The sequence below is a fragment of the Felis catus genome, chromosome D4, assembly GCF_018350175.1.
Source record: "Felis catus isolate Fca126 chromosome D4, F.catus_Fca126_mat1.0, whole genome shotgun sequence".
Lineage (NCBI taxonomy): Eukaryota > Metazoa > Chordata > Mammalia > Carnivora > Felidae > Felis > Felis catus.
The window spans coordinates 38,532,814-38,555,018 of record NC_058380.1 but is presented as its reverse complement, the minus strand read 5'-3'; the positions used below and the strand labels follow the sequence as shown (position 1 = coordinate 38,555,018).

Here is a 22,205-nt window from a genome sequence, read left to right as displayed (position 1 = left end):
ATCACTGTATAAGTTTAAGGCAAATAGCATGATGGCTTGATTTTATATGTGTCCTCGAAAGATTATCACAATAGGTTTCAAGCCTTACGTTTAAATCCTTGATCCATTTCAAGTTAATTTTTGTGTGTGGTATAAAATACGAACCCCTTTCAGTTCTTTTACATGTAAATATTCCATTATCCTGGCACCATTTATTGAAGAGACTTTCTTCTCTCCATTGAGTATTCTTGCCTCCTTGTCAAATATTAGTTGACCTTCTTATATATTCTTGTGTTTATTTCTGGGCTCTTGATTCTGTTTCACTGGTCTATGTGACTGTTTTTATGCCAGAACTATACTGTTTTGAATGACTGTAACTTTATAAGTACAGCTTGAAATCAGGAAGTGTGATGCCTCCTGCTTTGTTCTTTTCTCCTCAGGCTTTCGTTGACTATTTAGATGGAGTCTTTTGTGATTCCATATAAATTCTAGAGGAGGTTTTTTTTTTTTTTCTATTTCTGTAAAAAATGCCATTGGAATCTTGATAGGAATTGCATTGAATCTATAGATGTTTTTTGTTAGTATTCACATTTTAGCAATATTCTTCCAACCCATGACACAGGATACCTTTCCATTTATCTGTGTCTTCTTTGGTTTATTTTGTGAATGTCTTGTTGTTTTCAGAGTAGAGAAATGTCAAGTCCTTAAATGTATTACTATTTTATTATTTTTGGTGCTACTGTAAATGAGATCAATTATTTTTTTCCAGAAATTTTGTTGTCAGTATATAGAGATGTTACTTATTTCTGTATGTTAATTTTGTATCCCACAACTTTACTGAATTCATTGATTAGATTTAACAGTGTTTTGATTATTTTTGATTTATGTATAGAAAATTATGTCATCTCCATAGAGACGATTTTAGTTCTTCCTTTCCAATTCTGATACCTTCTGAATATTTTTCTTGCCTGATTGCACTAGCTGGGGTTTCCAGCAATATGTTGAACAGGTGTGGTGAAAGTGGATGCCTTTGTCTTGTCCTGATCTTAGAGGAAAAGCTGTCATCCTTTGATCCTTCCATACTGTTTTCCATAGTGACTGCAACATTTTACATTCTACCAACAGCACAGAAGGATCCAATTGCTCCTTGCCAACACTTCCTTTCTCTCTTTGTTTGTTTGTTTGTTGTTTGTTTGTTTCTTGATAATAGCCATCCCAGTGGGTGTGAGGTGGTATCACACTGTGGTTTTGATTTGCATTTCCCTAATGATCAGTGATGTTGAGCATCTTTCATGAGCTTTTGGGCCATTTGTATATCATTTTTGGGGAAAAGTCTGTTTAATTCCTTTGTCCATTTTTTAATCAGACGGCTTAATTTTTTAATTTTTTTTATTTTAATGCTTATTTTTGAGAGAGAGAGAGAAAGCGAGAGTGTGAGTGGGGGAAGGGCAGAGAGAGAGAGGAAGACACAGAATGAGAAGCAGGCTCCAGGCTCTGAGCTGTCAACAGAGAGCTGGACACAGGGCTTGAACTCACCAGCTGGAGATCATGACCTGATGCTTAACTAACCCGATGGCTTAATTTTTTGTTGTTATGTTTTGGTGTTCTCTAAGAATTCTAGATATCAATCCCTATCTAAAGAGTGATTTGCAAGTATTTTCTCCCAATCTGTGTGTTTCCTTTTTACTTTATTGGTAGTATTTTTTGATTAACACAAGTTGTTTTTTTTTATTTTTTTGAAGTCCAGTTTGTCTGTCTTGTCGTTTGTTGCTTGGGACTTTGGAGTCATATCCAAAAATCATTGCAAAGCCCAGTGTTGTGAGACTTCTCTCTCTAAGCTTTCTTATAAGGGTTTACAATTTTATTTATCTTTATAGGGTTGAACTTTGGAGAGAACCAAGCAAATCCTTGGGCATCAGCATTGTTGGTGGACGAGGCATGGGGAGTCGTCTAAGCAACGGTGAAGTGATGAGGGGCATTTTCATCAAACATGTTCTTGAAGATAGTCCAGCTGGCACAAATGGAACCTTGAAACCTGGAGATAGAATAGTAGAGGTATCCTCTAGTGAGCTTTCTGTGCCAAAGTTCCCTCCCTCTTCCATCCTTTTTACTAAGGGAATCGTTGTCTTTACACTGCTCACTCGACCCAACATGAAAGTCAGATGTGCTTGTGGTGGAGGCGTCTCTCTCTCATATGTCCCATTTCATCTGTAATTTTTCTCTTTAGAGCATGGTGACAGATTATATATCTTGATTCAGACACTGGTGTTTGGAGGTATCATCAACTATTTTTAAAAACATTGGCCCTGATTTAAAATAATGAAGTTCTGTTTGAAAGAACAAAGCAAATTTCTTGGGGAAAAATTGAATTGTTTGAAATTATGTATACATGTACAGAATGTGTACATCATAATAAGCTCTCCAGTGAGATTTTATTTCAAGAAATGCTTTGTCACGATCATTTCATTGTAGATTAACTTCGTTGGATAAGATTGTTTTCCAAGTGAGTCTCTTTGGTAAATCTTTTATGCTAATCACCCTGGTAACCTTTTATATAAATGCCCCACCCCCACAATCCAGGCTCAGATTTTCCTCCTACTTCTCAGTGCTGTGCCCATTTATCACTGAGGGGTGTGTGTGTGTGTGTGTGTGTGTGTGTGTGTGTGTGTGTGTATTTACACACTCACGTATGTGTAACTTTGTTATGAGCAAGAGAAGTATTTGGTCAAATGGTTGCTAATCTCTTAATTCAAAACAAAGTATAATATGTTAAATAGACTTTTCTTCCTTGGTCACTACTCATTTACTCAGCAAATATTCCTGGAACAGCTGTTGCATTCCAGATGCTACGACAGGCTCTGGGCATTCTGCAGTAAACAAGGCACCATGCCTGCCTGTCAAGTGTGACAGACTTAACAAGTAATCAAGTCACTTCAGAACAGTGTGATAAATTACTTGATCAGGGTAAGTGTAGTTTTAGTTAAGAGGGTGGAGGGAGGGTACCTGACCCAGATTTACTAAATTGTCAGGATTTATTGAGTAGAATAAGAGACAACTTCCCAGTAGAAACCAATCACTTTATTATTATAAGGACCATTATATTTACTTTACACAAGTGATTGTCTCTCATTTTCTAAATCCATATAACTAATTAATTAATAATTAATAATACATTAAAATGCATTAATTGTGTAGAAAAAGATGATAACATATTAACCACAACTTTAAAATGAACAGTTTCAGGATTTATTTATTTAGTCCTTTACTGATTGATTGTCTGTGAGAGCTAAAGAGGGAGGAAGATTGAGACATGGGAGGACAAGGGTCATGTCTCTTTTGTTTTGTTTTGTTTTTTTCTTCCAACCATTTATAAGGAACAATAATGGGCTTTTTCTCTCTTCCTGTATCCTTGCCTTTCATTAGGTGATATCTTCGCCCCTTTTTAAAAGAAATGTTTACTTATTTGTTTTGAGAGAGAGTGCACGTGCATGAATGAGGGGAGGGGCAGAGAGAGAGGGAAAGAAAGAATCCCAAGCAGGCTCCATGCTGTCAGCACAGAGCCCAGTGCAGGCTCAAACTCATGAACCATGAGATCATGACCTTAGCCAAAATCAAGAGTTGGACATTTAACAGACTGAGCCACCCAGGCAGGCCCAGAGCACCTTTTTAAAGAACTCTTTTTTAGCTAGAACACTATCTAAAGTTCCCAATTTCAGATTATCACAGGGCAGTTTATTTTATGGATAATTCACTATTAAATACCTTTGACCTAAGGCTAAAAAGTAAGGAAACATTTATAATTATTTCTAGAAAGGACTGATTATGGTTTGTACCAAAATGTTGTTTAAATGTATTGAGGGAGTTAAAGCATCCCTTTCAAATTGAAAAGAATGTATGTTTCTGTGTGTGGTAAAATACTATATGCGTTTTAGCACTAGTTTGTTGAAGGCTCTTATGTCCAGGGGCTTTTCTAGTAAATAAGAAAGCCTTAGGCCTCTGGGATCCTGGAGATTCTAAAACATGTCTCTGCCAAGTGTCTAAAAATGTATTTAGACTAGACGAGTAGAGACCTGCACACTATTCCATTCTAAGTATAGAGTTCTTTGGACTTGAGCAAAGATCTGTAACGTCCTGGTAAACATCCACAGATGGAATATTTAGTGGATGTGAACACTAACTTTTATTCTACAAAAATGAAAGCCATTTTTAATACGCACTGAAAGATGTAATAGATTATCTAAGTATCAACCTGAGGGAGGTTTTCAATTAAATGCATGTACTTCTTTTAAAGGTGATAATGTCCTATGCAGAGATCGAATAATTAATTTTCTTTTCCAGAATTGTGCCTACTCCAATTTTGCTATTTTGTTGCATATACCATATTGTGGTAATTGGAAATGATAAAATGATAACAGTATCCTATAGTTTTAACCTGGCAGGATTAGCATTTGGCCTTTCAAACTATTCTCCTTCCTATTCAGTGCATAAGCTGACCTGATCATCCCCCAGCCATTCCATGGTCAAAAAAAGGTTACAAAATAACTTTCATTTTCAAGCTATTTATATAAGAATTACTAACAAGCACAATTTCTTGGCTTCCAGCTCCTGTCACATCTACTACAAAGATTCTTTTGCAAAACTAATCTTGTCATAACCCGATTTTTCCGAACATCAGACTTTTGTTTTTAACTTCAAGCGTCTGTATACAGAGAGAAACACACAAAGCATCGCCCACCCATTTCCCAAACTAATCTATAATGAATCGGAAGCAAATGTGTACAGTGATTTTCCTGATGAAGACAGTGCTGCGGGACAGATCCCTCATATGATTTCTTTAATGATGTTGATTTCCTAATTTAAGGGAACAGCTGATAGTGTAAGGAAAGCAGAAGCAGAGCCTTCATTTCAACTGATTATTATTTTAGTTGATTATTGGAGACAGAAATCTGTGTCCAAAAAAAGGGACCACAAGTCTCCTGGACAAATTAAGAGTTCTGGAGCCTCAAAAGTAGTCACCGTAATTTTTGATTCTGAAACAGAGTTTCCAGGAGCCTCACCCAGGATCCTCAAAACTCCAGATCCACAAATTGTTCTGTTGTTCTATAGCTTCTTGAAATGTTAAGCTGAGGCCTTCCATTGCAGGTGGATGGAATGGACCTCAGAGATGCAAGCCATGAACAAGCTGTGGAAGCCATTCGGAAAGCAGGCAACCCCGTAGTCTTTATGGTACAGAGCATTATAAACAGACCAAGGGTAAGCAAACAAAAAGGGCAAGGTAGGCAAACCCAAACAGTGTTCAACTTGGAAGCTAATGTAACAAGGGCCAAGTTGTCTCTAAGAGCAGATAGCCAGTGTTGAAATCTCAGGAGACTTGTTAAAATTTATATTGTTTTGTTTTTGTTTTTGTTTTTGTTTTTAATTGAGTTATCCTGGAAATCCCTTCTGCCATGTTTAATAAACACTGGAAGCCCATTGAAGACACAGAGAAGTAGGATTCATTGATGGCCATCGGTGTCTAGATGGATAATTGTTAGTATTCACCATAGTCACAAAATATATAAGTTGTTAAGAGGAACGTGATACAATCGTTTAACTTAATAATGTCTGACCTCTGGTGGAGTCCCTGAGAAGCCCGAGAGATTACATTTTCTTTCTACACTTACTTTCTAGACAGAATTTCTAGCTGATGCAATCCCGTGATCACCTGTGAGTCATCTTGAGTGTATTTGTCTGTCCCACTGAACATTCTACACAGTGGAAATTTAAGCTGTGTGTTTATACACTAGTGATTTCATAACTGAAGCTTCCCAGCCATAGTCACTGTAAAGGTCTTCATCCCTGGCAGACAAAAACCTACTGACCCATTTTACCATCAGTCCTGACAGGTAAAATGGCTTGAAGAAATATTCGAGAAAGTAGGATGAATGAATTTAATGAATGTTGTTGATGGAGAAGAGACAAAGCAAGGCTTTGTGGATTTGATATGCCCTAACGATTCCGAAGAGGAAAACGATGCCAAGAGTTTACAACTGTTTTTTTTTAGCTATTCCTTCTTTAGGTCTCACTGAAAAAGCTTATTTTCATGTGCAGCAGTTCTTAACCATACCCCTTGGAAAGTTCTTCAGAGCCATACACGTATTCACTGAAAAGTTTGCGTATCATTTCAGGAGCTTCCTAAATGTTCTGAAGTTCACAGAGGTTCTAACTTCTGGATTTTAGTAAAAAGAAAACAAAACCCAAAAAGACCCTGCCATACTGGTTATCTTTCAAATACCTGCTCATTAATTAGCTTTATTTAAAAGAAAAATGTCAACATATGTGAGGGAAGTTAAAAGAACCTTCTAAAACTTAAAATAGGCAATTATTTTATAACTTTAAAATCAAGAATACAAGAAGTCAGTGCTCAAATGATGGAAAGAGAGTAGCAGGCAGCTCCGTAGATGAGGTCAGCAAAAGTGACTCGCCAGTATTCTGTGCAGTGGAATTCGAAGTGACCAGATTTATCCTGTCGGTCCTTCTGTTGTCAAGACAGGTGTAGCTCTGGTCTGGGCTTACTGTAAGAAATGAATTTAGTCATTCTTCATGTGAGCAGTTATCTTCACATCTGCAGTTTTTAATCATTCCGTTGTTTATTGTTAGGTAATAATTGCCCATTCAGATGAGAAAATCTGCCAAATGGTAGGGCTGCACCATGCTGCAATTCTCTTCAAATGGTATTCAGTTTGTTTAAATAACTACAAATCTTTCCACATTTGTTTCCATTTGTCGTGTCCAATGTAGATACAGAATGATGATGTTGGCAAATGGCTGTTTAAGTTAAAACCATTTTTTTTTGTACGTGGGTAGGTTTTATTCCTTTGTTTTATTTTTAATTTCCAAGTTGCATATCATGCAGGACAGTACTGTAAACTGCTGAATAGGATTCTTCATATTAGTTTTAAAAACTTAAACTGCAGACATTTCTTTCAATGCTGGTCACAGTTTCTAATGAGCTGGGAAGATATTTTCTCATACACCTGGAAAATACCACTATTTTGTTATCTGAGGTATAATGACTCTTGATTTTATAGCAATTACTCCAGGATAAATCTTTCTTAGAGTGACATGTTTAGTCAAGTTATGTGTGACAGCATTCAGAGTATGCTACCCCAAAATAGAGAATACTGAATATTTTAAGCCAAAGGAATTTAGGAAAAGGCAGGTGCTGGAAGGACTCAGACCTCCCCCTTCTCCCCTGATGCAGGTCTTAAAACCTTCCTCTGAGAGGCGCCCTCCCCATACCTGGAGGAAAGGAACATCCCTGCCTCCAAAGACAGAGGGACACTGGGAAGAATCTGAACGAAGAGACCTTCCTAAGTTTTCCTCAGTTTCCCTACTGTGTTCATACTCTTTTGTCCCATCATATTTTCCATGACTTCCCACTCTTAAGCAAACCTCCTGTAAAAAACCTCAAGTCTAACTATTGCTTCAGTTCTTCATTATCTAATGAAGGCTCTGTGTCATGTGAAAGTTAACATTAAATCAACATAAGTACTTTTCTCTTGTTAATCCCATTTTTTATTACAGAGATCGAGCTGAGAACTTCAGATGAATAGGGGAAAGATATTTTTCCTCCTCTTCATACGCATTCAGCTTTGGGAAATCAGAATCACTTTTGCATTTAAAATGAGGTCTATTTTCAGTGGTTTACTTCCTTGTGGAAATAATCATGTTTCCAGTAATCTAAAGGGAAAAAAAAATCACCAATACAGAAGACTCTCTTAATGGAAAATGTTTTCTTTGCAGATACAATAAAACTTCAAAAAAAATCCTGTACATAGGATGAAAAGATATTCAATCTCTTTGGCACCTAGACTATTCAAGAATCAGAATTTCCCAGAACTGAGAATGATGATAATAATCCTCATGATAATTAATAATATATTCTGTACTTATTATTACTGACAGTTCCATCCGTTGGACCACATGGTCATACCAAAGGGTGGACAGACCCTGTTAATATGGACTAGAGAATGGTTTTGTCTTTCCTATGCTTTGTCTTAGTTAATGACATTTTCGTTTTTATCAGCCCTTCGAACTATAAGTAGAAGTTTCATCATTGATTTTTTAATAAAGAATATGGCCTGTTCCTATAAATATCTTCATAGTAATAGATCTGCCACTCCATTTGCTGTACTCATGCTGTACTTTATACTCTGCTATCAGGGCCAAATTCTAATCCTATGTAGGAGCTGCAAATTAAAAAAAAAAAAAAAGCAAAACAGGAAAGGAGAGCTCTCATTAAATATTCCATTTCTTACCATTATGTTTTTTTTTTATTATTCTATAGAATTATAAAGGAACTTTAAAACCCAAAAATTCCATGTATGAGGATCAGATATAATTTCCACCTTCCATAGCATGGAATTATTTTGCCTAGAATATGATTTTAATCTCTGCCTAGTCATTTCTCTCACCCTTAATAAACGGTCGCGTTCCTTGGCATTCGTGATCTTTTCTTTTGTAAAGCAGGAGTTGACATTTAAACTGAAAAGCAGAGAGAAAGTTGAGATGAGCAGAAATGTCATTGTGCCCATTTCTTTTTCCCATCTTCCCTCTGTAGGAAAAACATTGCAGGAAGAGCAGATTGAAAGGGTAATGTGGCATAAGCTTTAGTACAGGCGTACTGAGGATAGAGCCTTTCCAGAGTATTCTCCCGTACAGGGTGGCGTCACATGACAACCTCTCCCTACTCTTGATGCTTGCCAGTAGGGCTTTTTTATAGACAGAAGTAACACAAACATTTAATTGGAGCCAAAATGAATTTTAAATGTCTGCAATTTCCCCTGAAAGATACAGTCAATAAAAGAAGAAGATAGCGGGTATGAAAAGAAGAAGAATTTATTGTGCTAAGGAAATTACTTTCATTTTTTTTAAACTATGAAAATGCTAAATTCTATCTGGCAGTCATCCTGCCTTTAATACATATATTCAACTCCAGTAGTCCTAGCTCAGGGAGTATCTCAAGCAAGCCACAAAATCTGTGAGAAACACTCTAAGGCAGGACTTCAGTATATGCATAGCCTCATAAATTCCCTCTCATATGGGAACTTTTATAGGAAACTTTAAAAATCAATGTTTCTACCTCCACAAAAAAAAAAGAACAGGGCAGAAATAAAGAACACCACTGTAGGGTGGTTCATTTATTTAAAATTGTTGATTTCCCTTTTTAAAGGGAAAAATCCTATTGACCTGATGTAACCTTAATATCCAATCTAAGTTTGAAAATTTTCCTTCCTGGGAAACAAGATAAAAGAATCATGAAGGTTACCAGTGAACTAGCAGACAAATGTTTAATTTGCATTCTGCAGCAGATAGACTGTTCCTTTTTTGTTTTACAATAGAAGCATACTTTGCTTTTAAACGTAAACAAAAAACATTTATGGTTTTCGTCTTGAAACCTGTTTACTGATATGCATGGGACATACATGAATATATAGATTGGGCAACGTGTATATGCATCTGTCTGTGACAGTGAAAATAAAAGAAATGTGGTATCAGTTTCACCAACTCATATCCTACGTAGTTCGTGGCCAGATTTAGGTCGAGGTGTAGATCAGATCGCTAGAGGTTAACCTTTAGTTCTAGACTGTTTAATACGATGTTGCTCTTAATGACTAGATCTGACTGGATCTAGTAATTTCACACTGTTATTTAAATCAGTACTTTGTTCTTAAAACTTGAGTTGTTTTAAATATATTTCTTTTGCGCTCAGCGCCTCTTATGTTTCCTTTTAGAAATCCCCTTTGTCTTCCTTGCCGCACAACCTTTACCCTAAGTACAACTTCAGCAGCACTAACCCATTTGCTGATTCTCTTCAGTTCAACGCTGACAAGGTTGGATAATGCCATTGTCTTGCCATTCGTTGCCTTTTGCAAATGTTTCGTTCTTTGTTGTGCCTTTGTCCTAGTTCACTGTTTACTAAATTGGGGCAGGGAAAAAAAAAAAAGGCAAAACTGTGTGTTTGGAGTGGGCATGCAGATCCTTTCATAAGCACATTTTTTTTTGCCGGAGCATATTCATTTTTATAGCTGAAATTAGATGGCCCTTCTGAACAGTAAGGGAGAATCGTGAGTCCAGTGCCTGTCCTATATTTTGGTGTGAGTTAAATTTTCTGATATTTGAATTTTTGTTAGTTGCCAAATGTATGAAGTACTTTCACACATAATTTATTTAAAGCCTTGTATTGATTTAAATCCTTCTCAGACTTCTACAAGGTGGTCCTAAAAAAGCCCTTCTGTAAGTTAATCACTCCACAAATAATTGCGTGTATGCAGGAGTATGTTGAATATTCATAAAGTGTGTCCATATAAATGCCTGAATGAGGAAACATGCCCCTGTTTCAATGCTTGTAAACCTATACTTGGATAGTCTCATATTCTGATGAAATTATAAACCCAGAATTGAAACAAAAACTTACTTACAAGAATCTCTATATGATAATTTGATCATGATAAGGAAGAAAGCTCTCAACAGTTTCAGGAAGCATTTTATGAATATTCATTGGGTTTTCATGTTATTGTAATATGGATAACCAAAGATGTTGTATCTGAAGGAATATGTTTTCTGTTACTATAGGAATTACAGAATTCAAGTAGAGTTATCTTCCGTTGTTCCCCAACTAACCCTTTTGCTCCCACACCATTTAAGGTTTGTCTCAGTGTGAAATTTTCATGAGTAAGTAGGTGTGTTACCGTGTGCTATGTGTGTGTTACACTTGTGTGCATACATGGCATGGAGTGATCTCAAGTGCACTTTGCATTTTTTGCCAATGAAGGCTAAACAATCTCTGTTAAGGAATTGTATTTTCGTTAATAAATCTTAAGTGTCAACCACAAGCTAATTACATGGTCTCATTAAGAAGGAGGGTTTTCGGGAGTAGTAAAATAGAACACCTAATCGCTTGCCCCTTTAGTAAATATAAATAACAGGCTTGTATTCCCTTTAGGATGAGTCAGTAATGTGAGGACCCACCGCTTTAGTTTACTCACGGTATGAAAATGGTGTGCCTAAGTCAGTTCCTAAACAGTGTTTTAGGCAGATTTTGTTATTTTTAAGTAAAATAACAGCTCAGGAAAGATATGCAGCAAGATCTATAACGTTTGCATCCATAAATTTATTAAAATTAAGGGAGATTTAAATCAGATTTTGTCCCCCTTTTTAAAAACCAAATGGGCTTAACCTATCCTTGCTAATATTCTCTCTTGTTATAGAGAAGTTGTTTTTATTTTAACCAGAAAAAAAGTAAATTCCATACTCCCCCCTCCCCCACTCCCTGCCTCCCCTGCCGCCCCTACCTTAGTATGTTAAATGAACCTTGTTTGTTTGCTGGACATTTTTATTTGTACATTGCTGATTTGAGGGTTTTATGGCACAGTATTTGGGAAGATAACAAAGGTTTTGTTTGCAGTGGTAGTTTTTGTCTGGGTGGCCAGCTGTGTGTAAACCAAACATTTGAACACAGTAGATTCTGTCACTTGAAAATCTATTGCCTATAAGTCTCTACCAATGAGCTCTCTGTTACTTTGCCAGAAAAATAGTAATTGATATTTATTAGGTTCATTTTGGGGCAGCTTAGCATCCTAACGTGGTTTCTGAATCAACAAAGAAAGATCACCTTCAGTGCTATATAGTTGTAGTATTAGGTGTCTTTTGTGGTATTCTGGTTCTTGACACGAGTTAACAATTTCTAACTATTTGTGCATGCTTATCATCTGATGTGTTCTATAGGAAGTTTTTTTTTTTTTCATCAAAATCTTTTTCCAGATCCACACATATAAAATGAGGTATATCAGAGGGATTTTTGTATGAAAAAAAAGGTAAAATAAGAATAGGAAAAATGTTGATTCAAGGCATCAGGGACAGCTTCATACCACGGTTAGAACTTTAAGTGGGTGTCTCTGAGCGTTGGATTAGGTACTAGCTATGGAAGTTGGAGGAGACAGCACGGCATAATGGAAAGTGCATTGGATTAAGAACTAAAAGAAATCTAGTACCGGTGTGATTTTGAACAACATCATCTCATGGCCTCAGGTCTTTCATCTGCAAAATGAGTAAAATGAGCTCAGTGACTTATGGGCCTTCCCAACTCTAATATTCTATTTGATAATCTGCAATATAAGAGCTTGATACCAAGCCCTTTTTTTGAAGTAGGACCGATAGCCCCAAGTGACAGCAAGTATGCCGTACTCTGGGTTTGTATGAAGTGGTCTCTTGTGTTTTCTCACTTACCTTGTGAACTCCCTTGGCAAGAAAATGATGGGGCCGTCCCTTAAAACCTGCTCCTCAGATCTGAGTCTGTGCGCTCTGTGCTAACAAACCAGCTCCCCTGGTAGATGAGCCTGCATGTGTGATGCTCATTTTCATGGGTTTGTTAAGAGAGTCATTTGGAGAGAGGATTCAGGTAGCGGTGAAGAATTCTTTATATATAGTCTGACTGCCAGCCTTTGAACGCCTTTCATTGTTTGATTAAGTTATTTGTTCATTTTTTTTTCCAATTTCTTGGAAGACTTTTCCAGACACACAAAATCTCGCCTAGACCCCTGCATATTTATGAAAACTTTTGAATGAGAATTTTTTTCCAAAAGGGGAAGTTTGCACAGTTTTTTTCTATCTTGTCATTTAAGCCTTCAAACTGAAAAAAATCATTGGCCTAAAATACCAAATAATAGTTTAATGGATTATACTTTTTTATTATATATTACGCTATTTTTTACTATATTTAAACTTTACCTGAATCCTGTCTACCATTGTATATACATTTTTTGATTATACATGTGTTAGATATTTTAAAGCCCGTTTTTGACATGATACTTTCATTTCTTTTACTTAAGTTGGTCTTCCTTAGACTGCACATGCCCACTGTATTCTTCTTGTTCCCGCAGGCACCCAGTCAGTCAGAATCAGAGCCGGAAAAGGCTCCATTGTGCAGTGTGCCTCCACCCCCTTCTTCAGCGTCTAAAGAAATGAGCGGTGATCATACACAGTCATCCACAAGCAAAGTCTCAGAAGATGTGGACAAAGAGGATGAGTTTGGTTACAGCTGGAGTAAGTTGTCTTTTGTGATGCATTCAGTTATAATAGCGACATTAAAGTAGCTCTGGGTTTCTCAAGGCTTATGCCCTGGGTGGATAAGTATGTTTCAGCTTTAGTTATATATACTGCAATTTTGTTTGGAAAAAATACTGTTTGTTTTGCCTGGATACAGCCCACATTCCCAAAGCATGAAATCATATTCTTCCTTTCCTCTAACCGAACGTTCCTGCTAAGCCCATTTTGCCATTTGTGTGAGCATTAAAGAGGGCAGGGCACTCTCTCAGAACCTAGGACAGGATCCGCCACCTTGTGGTCTTGAACAAGTCATTGCCCCTCTCCAGACCTCACATTCCTCATTGTAAAGTCTGGTTGCTGTTCATATTTTGCCTTGAACTCTGGTATTGTCTTGCCTAGGGTGGTAGCGTAGTATGTGTTGAGATAAAAACTTGGGGCCTTTGGCAAGTTGTTTAACTGCCTCTAAGTTTTTGCCCAGTGGCTATATCTCTTTTGAAAATTCAGTCCTCACCTCAGGTTGCTAACATCAAATTTGATAATGTCTGAGGAGTGCAAACCACAATGTCTGAAGCACAGGAAGCATTCAAAGGCAGCTATTCTTAGGATCATTGGGGTGTTTGTTTTTATAATGAAAGAAGCCTTTTTATAAGGAAATATTAAACATTTAGTGAAAAGTTACTCATGTATCAGTGCTTTAAGAAGTTCTGTTTTAAAAAATATAATTCCTTTAAGAAAGCCGTGGTATATGCTTTTAGGAAGCACAGGGTATAAACTTTGTGCCGCTGGATTCTAGAAGGAATCAGGAAATGGCAGTTTATGAAGTTGGCGCAGGTAAGAATCAATATGGAATGCAAGACATCAGCTGTGTAGTAACATTTTCTAAGAGAAGATTTGTAAAGTTTGCAGTTTTCTAAGTCTGTTTTCAATAAAATAAGAGTATATTGCTAATCCGTTGAGGTGGCCAGAATATACTCTGAAGAAAACATGAAAAGGAATATCATGTCACAAGCTACCCCAATACTTAAGGGCTTAAGGAAACAGTTTATTACTGTGTTGTGGTGTTGTGGTCGACTGGGCTCAGCTGGACTGGGCCTTAAGGGTAGCTCACTTGCATGGCTAGAAATCTGTGTTGGCTCCTGGCTGGTTGTTCATCTGGGCCTGTGGCCTAGGGCACCTCCATGTAGCCTTGCCCTCTCAGATTCAAGAATAAATTGTACCTCTTGAACATGTGGGATGGGAGAGTTGAATGGTCTCATCTAGTGAGGACATGGGTCCTAAATCTGAGACGGGTACATTGATTTGTCCTGGCCTAATGGCTCTGTGCAATAAGACAATGCATCCTCTTTATTCTGCGTGTATGTACCAAGCAGCTGCCCAACATGGTGTGACACACATAGGCCAGTTTTTCTATGAGAGAGATGTCTCCACTGATCAGTGAAGATAAATCCTTCACTGAGAAGAATGTTCTCTTCTCTGTGAATGATAAACTAGTGCTTTGTTTTAATCAGAGTCTTTTGAGAGTTGGTTAATAATGAATCTCTTGGGCCTGATCACCCAGATGAACTGATTAATTAGACATGATACTGTCTGCACACTAGATGCAAAGAAATTCCTCAGAGTTTGGGTACTCCAGGAACCCAGTCTTGACGCCTAGGGGACCAGATTTTTCTTAGCTTTCCTTAACTGCCAAGGATTTACATTTTGGTCCAAGTAATGCTCTTTTGAAGCCAGATGACCCTCCATAGTAAAACATCTGGCTGTGAATTAACCTATAATTTGTTATTGTTGTTGTTGTTTTGTTGTGCGTAGAAAATATCAGAGAGCGTTATGGAACCCTAACAGGAGAGCTCCATATGATTGAACTGGAGAAAGGTCGTAGTGGTTTGGGTCTAAGTCTTGCTGGAAACAAAGACCGATCCAGGATGAGTGTCTTTATAGTGGGGATCGATCCAAATGGAGCAGCTGGGAAAGATGGTCGACTGCAGATTGCAGACGAGCTTCTAGAGGTAAGTTCTTAATGGAAAATGCTGAATTCATTGCTGAATTGGTGCACTGGAGTCATCAGTTTCCAGAAAATCCACCCAGGCCTCATATGGTGACTGAGAAAACTGTTGCTTGCCTAATAAAATAGATGTGCTGCAGCAAGTTTGGCTCTAAACCAAATCTCTGCTAAGTAGAGTCCATGTTCCCATTAACTTCCATTAAAAGGTTGTGACTGTGTCGCACCAGAAACAATTTTTGCCCCAAGACAGTAATAAAGATCACACTTCAAAAACATTTTTTTGTGTGCTGCATTTTTATTAGGAGCTTTTGAAAAGCCAAACGACCAATCACTCCTTAGTAATGAGATTGACCCACTGGACGTTCTGGAAGTTGAATTCCTAATGGTAGAAGCGATAGGGGTCGGGTGAGGTGGGGTCAAGGTTAAGGCTAAATAACAAAAACAATAACTCAGCCCTCCAAACCAAATAAATTTCTGGACCAGACTTTATAGTGTTTAGAATCACATGTGCTTGTTTTGTTTGTCCTTGCCTCCTGGAGGCTGGGATCCACGTGTCTTTATATTGCCTTAATACTCTTCCTTGCACTCCTGTGCTTCTCCCTTGGCCAGGAAGGCTCAGTCAGCAGGGGCTAAGTGACTAGATGACGGGAAGTTTCCATTAGGTACTGTTCTGCTTGGGCCCGTTCTGCTTCCCAAATCCCTGGTCTGCTGGAGTGCTTCTCCCAGCGGCCCATCCCAGGTCCTGATTCTTGAGACTAAGATCTGCGACCACAGGGACTTCCCTTGATGATCTGCGGAGGTCACTAGTGCTTCCAGGAGAGCCCTTGCTTTGACAGAACATGCTGGAACCCCAGTGCCCTCCAGGAAGCTTGCTGTGCTTTTTTTTTACAGTCCAAGTGCTGCCTCTGTTGTCTATGGGGATCACACTATACACACGTCATCGTAACGTCAGCTTCAAACATGAGCTTTTCTTTACTCTCCTTCAGAGTTAGGTTCATGTTCTTGGAAGAGACATACATATAATATTTTATAGGAAGAAAAAAAATGACCTGTATATTAGCTAGATAAGGTGATAAGAAATGAGCAAAATTAAAATTTCAGGCTCAATTAATGCTATTTGTTTCTCATAGATCAATGGTCAAATTTTATATGGAAGAAGTCATCAGAATGCTTCTTCAATCATTAAATGTGCCCCTTCTAAAGTAAAAATAATTTTTATCAGGTAAGCACTTTCTTTTTCTGGTGTACTAAGTATTTTTGATTAGGCTTTCAATTCAGAGTTCTTTTGAATGAAAATAAGACATTTATAAATGTATGAGTGTTAAAGTCCAAAGTCTTTGAGGTTGCAGAATTTTCTCTAATAATCCTTCTGAGTCCTCAAGTAAAAGAATGAATATAATATGAATCATTATGCTATGATAGGTCAATACTCTTTCTTTTAGAAATAAAGATGCGGTGAGTCAGATGGCTGTATGTCCTGGAAATACAGTAGAACCTTTGCCTTCTACCTCAGAGAATTCTCAGAATAAGGAGGTATGTATTTTCTGTATTGGGTATTGGCCCCCAAGGAGTTTATAGCTTAGTACAAGAAACACTCCTGTAAATAGGCACACTGCTTATGTGGAGGCCACTAGTGGCGTCTGCACGGGGAATAACGAAAGTAGAAAAAGTTGTCAAGTCTCCTTCTGGAGAGAGACAATGACCCCCTAGGGGAAGTGACACATGAAGTGTATGTCGGAAGTAGAAGATGTGGGGGGGCAAAAACCTTCCAAACTGAGGGCATGCACTGAGGAATGGCGTGTGGACTCTGGCTGATGCAAGGAATGTAAATCACAGGGCATCACTGAATAGTGGGAGCAGGGGAGTGGGTTCCTGGTGAGGAAAGGGTCACTGAGAGAGAGGAGATAGGGTCAGACCATGGGACTCACGATGGAAACTTTGTCTTTGAGGCCTTGGGGACCTCAGTAAGAATTGTATTTTGAAATACTTCTTTGGGAATGGCACAGAGAAAAATCAGAGGTTGCAGGGAAGAGATGATAAACTTAAGAGGAGGAGGAGGGGGGAAGGGAGGGGGAGGAAGAAGAAGAAGAAGAAAAGAAAGAAATGGTTATGTCAGAAGTTTAGGATCCACCTTAGTGTCACCTTATCCCTGACTAAATGTACTCAGTGAGGAACAGTGAGTGGTTGACGATCTGTTTGTCCAACAAGCACTTGCTGAGTATCTGCCTTGTGTCTGGTGCTGCTTTGGGGGCTGGAAATGGGCTGGTGAAGGACACAGACAAGATGTAGCAAGGTTTGGGTTGGCTCACTTGGTGACTTGGTGGATGGCTGACTTTTACCAAAAAGAATATTAAAAAGCAGATAGCTGTAAAAGTGGAAAACATTCTATTTGAGGCTGCTTGAGAACGAAGTGCCTGTTGAAGAGCCCGGGAGAAGTGTACATGGGGACACTGCGTCTAGAGTTTAGAGAGGAATTCCCTTAGATGCAGATTTGTCATTTGTTAGCCACAGGAGCTGAGGCTCTTATGTACAGAAAACACTTAGAAAGAAGAAGAAGGCCAAGGTCAGAATTATTTAATAGCAATAAGGAGGAAGCCTAACAAAGAGTGCTCAGAGGTAATGAAGAAGGACCAGCAGGCATGTTGCATAGCAGCCAAAGGGTACATTCTCCAGTCTTGAGTGTGGCAAAGAGGTCAAATGGGAGATGACTAAAGAGAGTCCATTGGACCTGGTAGCCAGGTGATTACTGGTGTTTTTTGGGAGAGCAAATGGTGGCTTAAAAATTAGGGAAGAGAAGGCAGTGGCCAGATGGTGAGTCTAGAATTTGGAGTTTTTGGTGGGAGTTCTGATGTGGTAAAGCTTCCAATACTTGTTTAGGATGAGTGAAAGGAGGCATAGAGAATGAAGAGCATAAAATGAGAGAAGCCGTGATGATCGTGGTGGAAGAAGGTGCAGATATGGAAACACTGTCCCCTAAAGGAGCGTACAAACACTGGGCGCGTTGGTACCTGATGCAGGCCGCTCGTTCTGGTGAACTGGGAAGTCATTCACAGTGGTGCACCGAGCGAGTGATTTCTCAAGATTAGAAAGGAGAAAATTTTATTTTCATGTGAATGGTGCTGCATATATCCCTTAGGAAGCTTGATGACTAACAGAGTGAAAAGGAGTGAATGGCGCCTCTGCTCGTGTTCTGTGTTTAAAAAGCGAGTTTCGCCACTTGGTAGCTGGGTCGCTGTTAGATTTCACTGAGAGGAAACGCAGGCAGTCTTGAGAGCCGCTTTGTGCCTAAAACGATTTGTGGTCTAAAACAATTGCTGTCTAATCACGCCTTCTTAGTATTTTGAAGAGAGTCTAATGTTCATAAACGTCATGAAATGTTAGAATAATAACGAATTCTAATACGTGAAACAATTTTGATGAAGTGGCCCTTATTAAGCAAAAATACATAACACTCGGTTGTCTATTTTGCCGTTCTTTCCCTGTGTCAGACCGAACCAAGTGTGACTACTTCTGAGGCACCTGTGGACCTCTGTTCATTCACAAACGTGCAGCATCTGGAGCTTCCCAAGGTAAGTCTGCTTTGCGTTGGAATGAAAAGGTGTGAGCACCTTCACACCAGTGGTCTAATTTACTGGCCGTCAGAAGTGTGCTGTCTAGACCAGCAGCATCAGCATCACCTGGGATCCTGTTAGAAATGCGGCCGCTTGGGCCCGCCCACACCTATGGAATGAGAAACCCTGGGGGTGGACCGAGGTTTGGATTTTTATAAGCCTTCTTGGCGATTCCGGCGCACACGGAAGTTTGAGAATTACCGTGTTAATTGATACTTTAGCAGGGACTAAGCTTTTCCTGCCTTTAGGATTATCTCCCAGCATGACGGTTAGCAGTCTCTGCTCTGATACATTCACCAAAGACCTGCTGTGGAGGAAATAAAAAGAATAAAGAAACAAGTTATAGTCTTTGTGCTTCATAAAACCGAAAGCTCCAATTACTAGAAGTTTCACTGATAAACATCAGCGAAGTATTTACTTTTGAAAAGATCTGAACCTTCAGTTCAAATGACCACTTCAAAGAAGTGGTTTCCTGAACAGAAACCTAGAAATGCTTTCAGGTGCTGCGGGCTCATGCTGGAATACAGGCAGGCAGTAGGTGAAGGAGAACACAGAGCCCTGGGGTGCTCAGGGAGAAGGGGAAGGCGGCGGGGCGGTGGGATATTCGCCATGGGCAGAAAGAAGAGAAGTGGTCCATACGCCAGTCTTCAGCGATGAGGCAGGGCAGTGTGATGCTTACCGCCTGGGCTCCAGAGTCTGTCTGTCCACCTTCAATCCTTGCTTCGTCAGGTACACACCTGACACATTACGCGATCTTCCTTTGCCTCCGTTTTCTCACCAGTAAATTGGAGATGATACTATCACCTTTGACCTAGTTTTAGAGGTTAAATAAGTTGTGTGTAAGGAGTTGGCATAATGCCTGGCACACAGCCAGTCTTTGTTAAGTATTTGCGAGGGGTGGGGTGGAGGAAGACTGTGGCTCTTGATTTTGTTTCTTTTTTTCAATAAATAACCATGAGCAAAATGGATTGCCCTGGTCCCGTCATTTACAGTACACGTAGAAGAAGTCATTATTATGCACAATGTGTCTCCTGGTAGAAGGAGAAGTACATCAAGTCATTAAAGTTTTTGCCTTTTCTACTGAGAAGTTCATACACTTCAGGAACCCCTTGCTCTGTTGCCATGTAAGAGAGAGGATACCTTTCTTTCTCTCCTGCTGGTTTCAGATTGAGTTTCCTTTTCCTCCCAAATCCTGAAGTGTCAGAATTTATAGTATTTAACAGTGCCGTTATTTCCCTACAATTTGTTAGTTATGAAGCATTTAAATGTAGGCTGGATTCATTATACTATGTGCTTTTTTTTTAAAATACAGGTTTATCGTATCTTTAGAAAAGCCCAAAATAATATATATTTTTTACAAGTACCTTTCATGGCACTGATTTAATTTATTTACCGAGGGTTTAGAATATGAGTACCCAGGAAGTGTTGGGGGAATGACCCAGCTAAACAGATGAATAAGGAACAGAACCCAGTAGCAGCTGAACAGGCAGATTTAGAGCCAAACCTTCCGAGTCGGAGCCCTCTTTTGCCTCTTACAGGCTGGGACCTTGGATAGGGTTCTTAATCTGGAAAACTTCCCCTCTACCAAATGGAGATGATGGTAGTGCTCGCCTCATAGAGTTGTACTGGGAATGAAATGTATGTTGTGTGAAGAGTCTAGAACCTTGCACACATACATCAACACTGCCTGTTTTTGTTGTTGTTGTTGTTGTTGTTGTTGTTGTTGTTGTTTTTATTGTTATTAGGAAGGAATAAGCTGGCAGAGAGGGAGATGTCTAACTGCTTGTTGGCACTGTTTTTTTGTGATGCTTTCTCCTCCTGCCTCAGGCTGCCTGATGAAGGTGTTCTTTAGATGTTTAATCGTCCTGATCCCCTGTTCAGAATCTTTCAAGGACTTCCATTCCCAGACAGATAAAGTCTCTTGACCTGGCATTCAGCAGTGGGGTGGACAGAGGCCTGCTTTGTCAGAAGCCCTTCTGAGTGATCTCCCATAAATCACTTGGAAGCTTGATATCACTGGTCCCCGCTCTCCTCTTCTGTAGATGGGGCTGCTTGTTTCAGGGGTTACTTCTGAGATTCTTCAAGCTAATGGACAAGCTGCCCTCATTCTATAGCAGCTTAAGAGCTATTCTCTGTCTTTAGCCTACTGCTGATTTATTCAGCAGTTGTCTAACATGTACACTTCCCTTTCTGAAATAGTTGCTGTGGGGGAAACCTAAGAACTCGGAAGAATGTCAGATTTTATTGCCCACAGAAAGCTTCTGATTATATGTCGATTTCAAACACATCTAAAGCTCGGTAACTGAAATGTGTTTATTGATGAAAGCCAAAGTGAATAAAGGGGAATATTCAAGGATCTTTTAAGATCAGCTGACAGAAGAAACAATCAACTATGACTTAAAATGTGGGCTTTTGGGGCGCCTGGGTGGCGCTGTCGGTTAAGCGTCCGACTTCAGCCAGGTCACGATCTCGCAGTCCGTGAGTTCAAGCCCCGCGTTGGGCTCTGGGCTGATGGCTCAGAGCCTGGAGCCTGTTTCCGATTCTGTGTCTCCCTCTCTCTCTCTGCCCCTCCCCCGTTCATGCTCTGTCTCTCTCTGTCCCAAAAATAAATAAACATTGAAAAAAAATTAAAAAAAAAATATGGGCTTTTGGAGCCACTTGGCTTTTCTGGGCCTCAGTTTCCTTACCTACAGTATAGGGAAATAATAATACCTTTATATTGGAAGTATTTTTGTAAAGATTAAACAAAAGAATTTGTATAAAGCACTTAGCGTGGTGTGTAAATGTGATGTGTCTCCTGATCATATGGGGGCCCCCACATGTGGGGTGACGATCTGGTGGAAGCCAATGGCACAGGTGGTAAAAGCATTTACTTGTAGTAGAACAAGGAAGATAGAAATTTACTGAACACGCCGCAGGGGAGCAGTAGGCAGGACAGCAAAGGAGAGGCTGTCTGCAACCAGGGAGGGACTGGGGGCCATAGTTAAAGTGAGAAGGTGAGGAGGTAAGGCAACAAATGGAATTTTCCCTGTTTTGGTAACTGTGCCTGGTTATAAGTAGCCTATTGGTTAGTTAGGGCCTGTGGATATTTTGAGTGGGGGGTCACCTGATGAGCCTGCCTGTATTCAGCCAGGGGGTCGCTGTGGGCTCTTTCTACATTCCGTCACCCAAGCCTGTTTGCCTAAAGCGGCCTTTACACTTGGCACAGTTTGAGTTATTATTTGCAAGTTAATATTTTAACCATGAGGTTCCGAATGCTCCACAGAATGTAGCCTTGGAGGAAGCCCTTGCTAAAAATGACATGTTAAGAGACGGCATATGGTATAAGCCTGTCCACTCTGAACCCCATTATTAGTCGACTCTGGGAAGAAAATGCAAGAAAGCAAAGAAGGGAGAATTAACCAATCTTCTAGCATTCATATGTCATCTGCAGTTCTGTGTCCTTTATACTCCCAGTATTTTGAAAAATTACATTTATTTGAAAAAAATTAAAGGTAAAGTCACACGTGCACTGTGTTCTGTAC

At 39.3% G+C, this 22,205-nt stretch overlaps 1 protein-coding gene across 13 annotated transcripts in view; it reads left to right on the top strand.

Moving 5' to 3' along the window:
• Positions 1-22,205, top strand: part of MPDZ (multiple PDZ domain crumbs cell polarity complex component) — a 162,940-nt gene that overhangs the window by 117,166 nt on the left and 23,569 nt on the right. For 5 of the 13 annotated variants that reach the window (XM_045043577.1, XM_045043574.1, XM_045043584.1 and 2 more), the window contains 9 exons: positions 1,857-2,034; positions 5,122-5,232; positions 9,756-9,854; positions 10,597-10,668; positions 12,903-13,065; positions 14,878-15,074; positions 16,201-16,292; positions 16,513-16,603; positions 18,559-18,639. In XM_045043577.1, coding sequence (XP_044899512.1) covers positions 1,857-2,034; positions 5,122-5,232; positions 9,756-9,854; positions 10,597-10,668; positions 12,903-13,065; positions 14,878-15,074; positions 16,201-16,292; positions 16,513-16,603; positions 18,559-18,639 — 1,084 coding nt within the window. The remainder of the gene's footprint in view (positions 1-1,856; positions 2,035-5,121; positions 5,233-9,755; positions 9,855-10,596; positions 10,669-12,902; positions 13,066-14,877; positions 15,075-16,200; positions 16,293-16,512; positions 16,604-18,558; positions 18,640-22,205) is intronic. The other 8 variants (XM_045043576.1, XM_045043575.1, XM_045043582.1 and 5 more) reach the window with 5 other exon arrangements.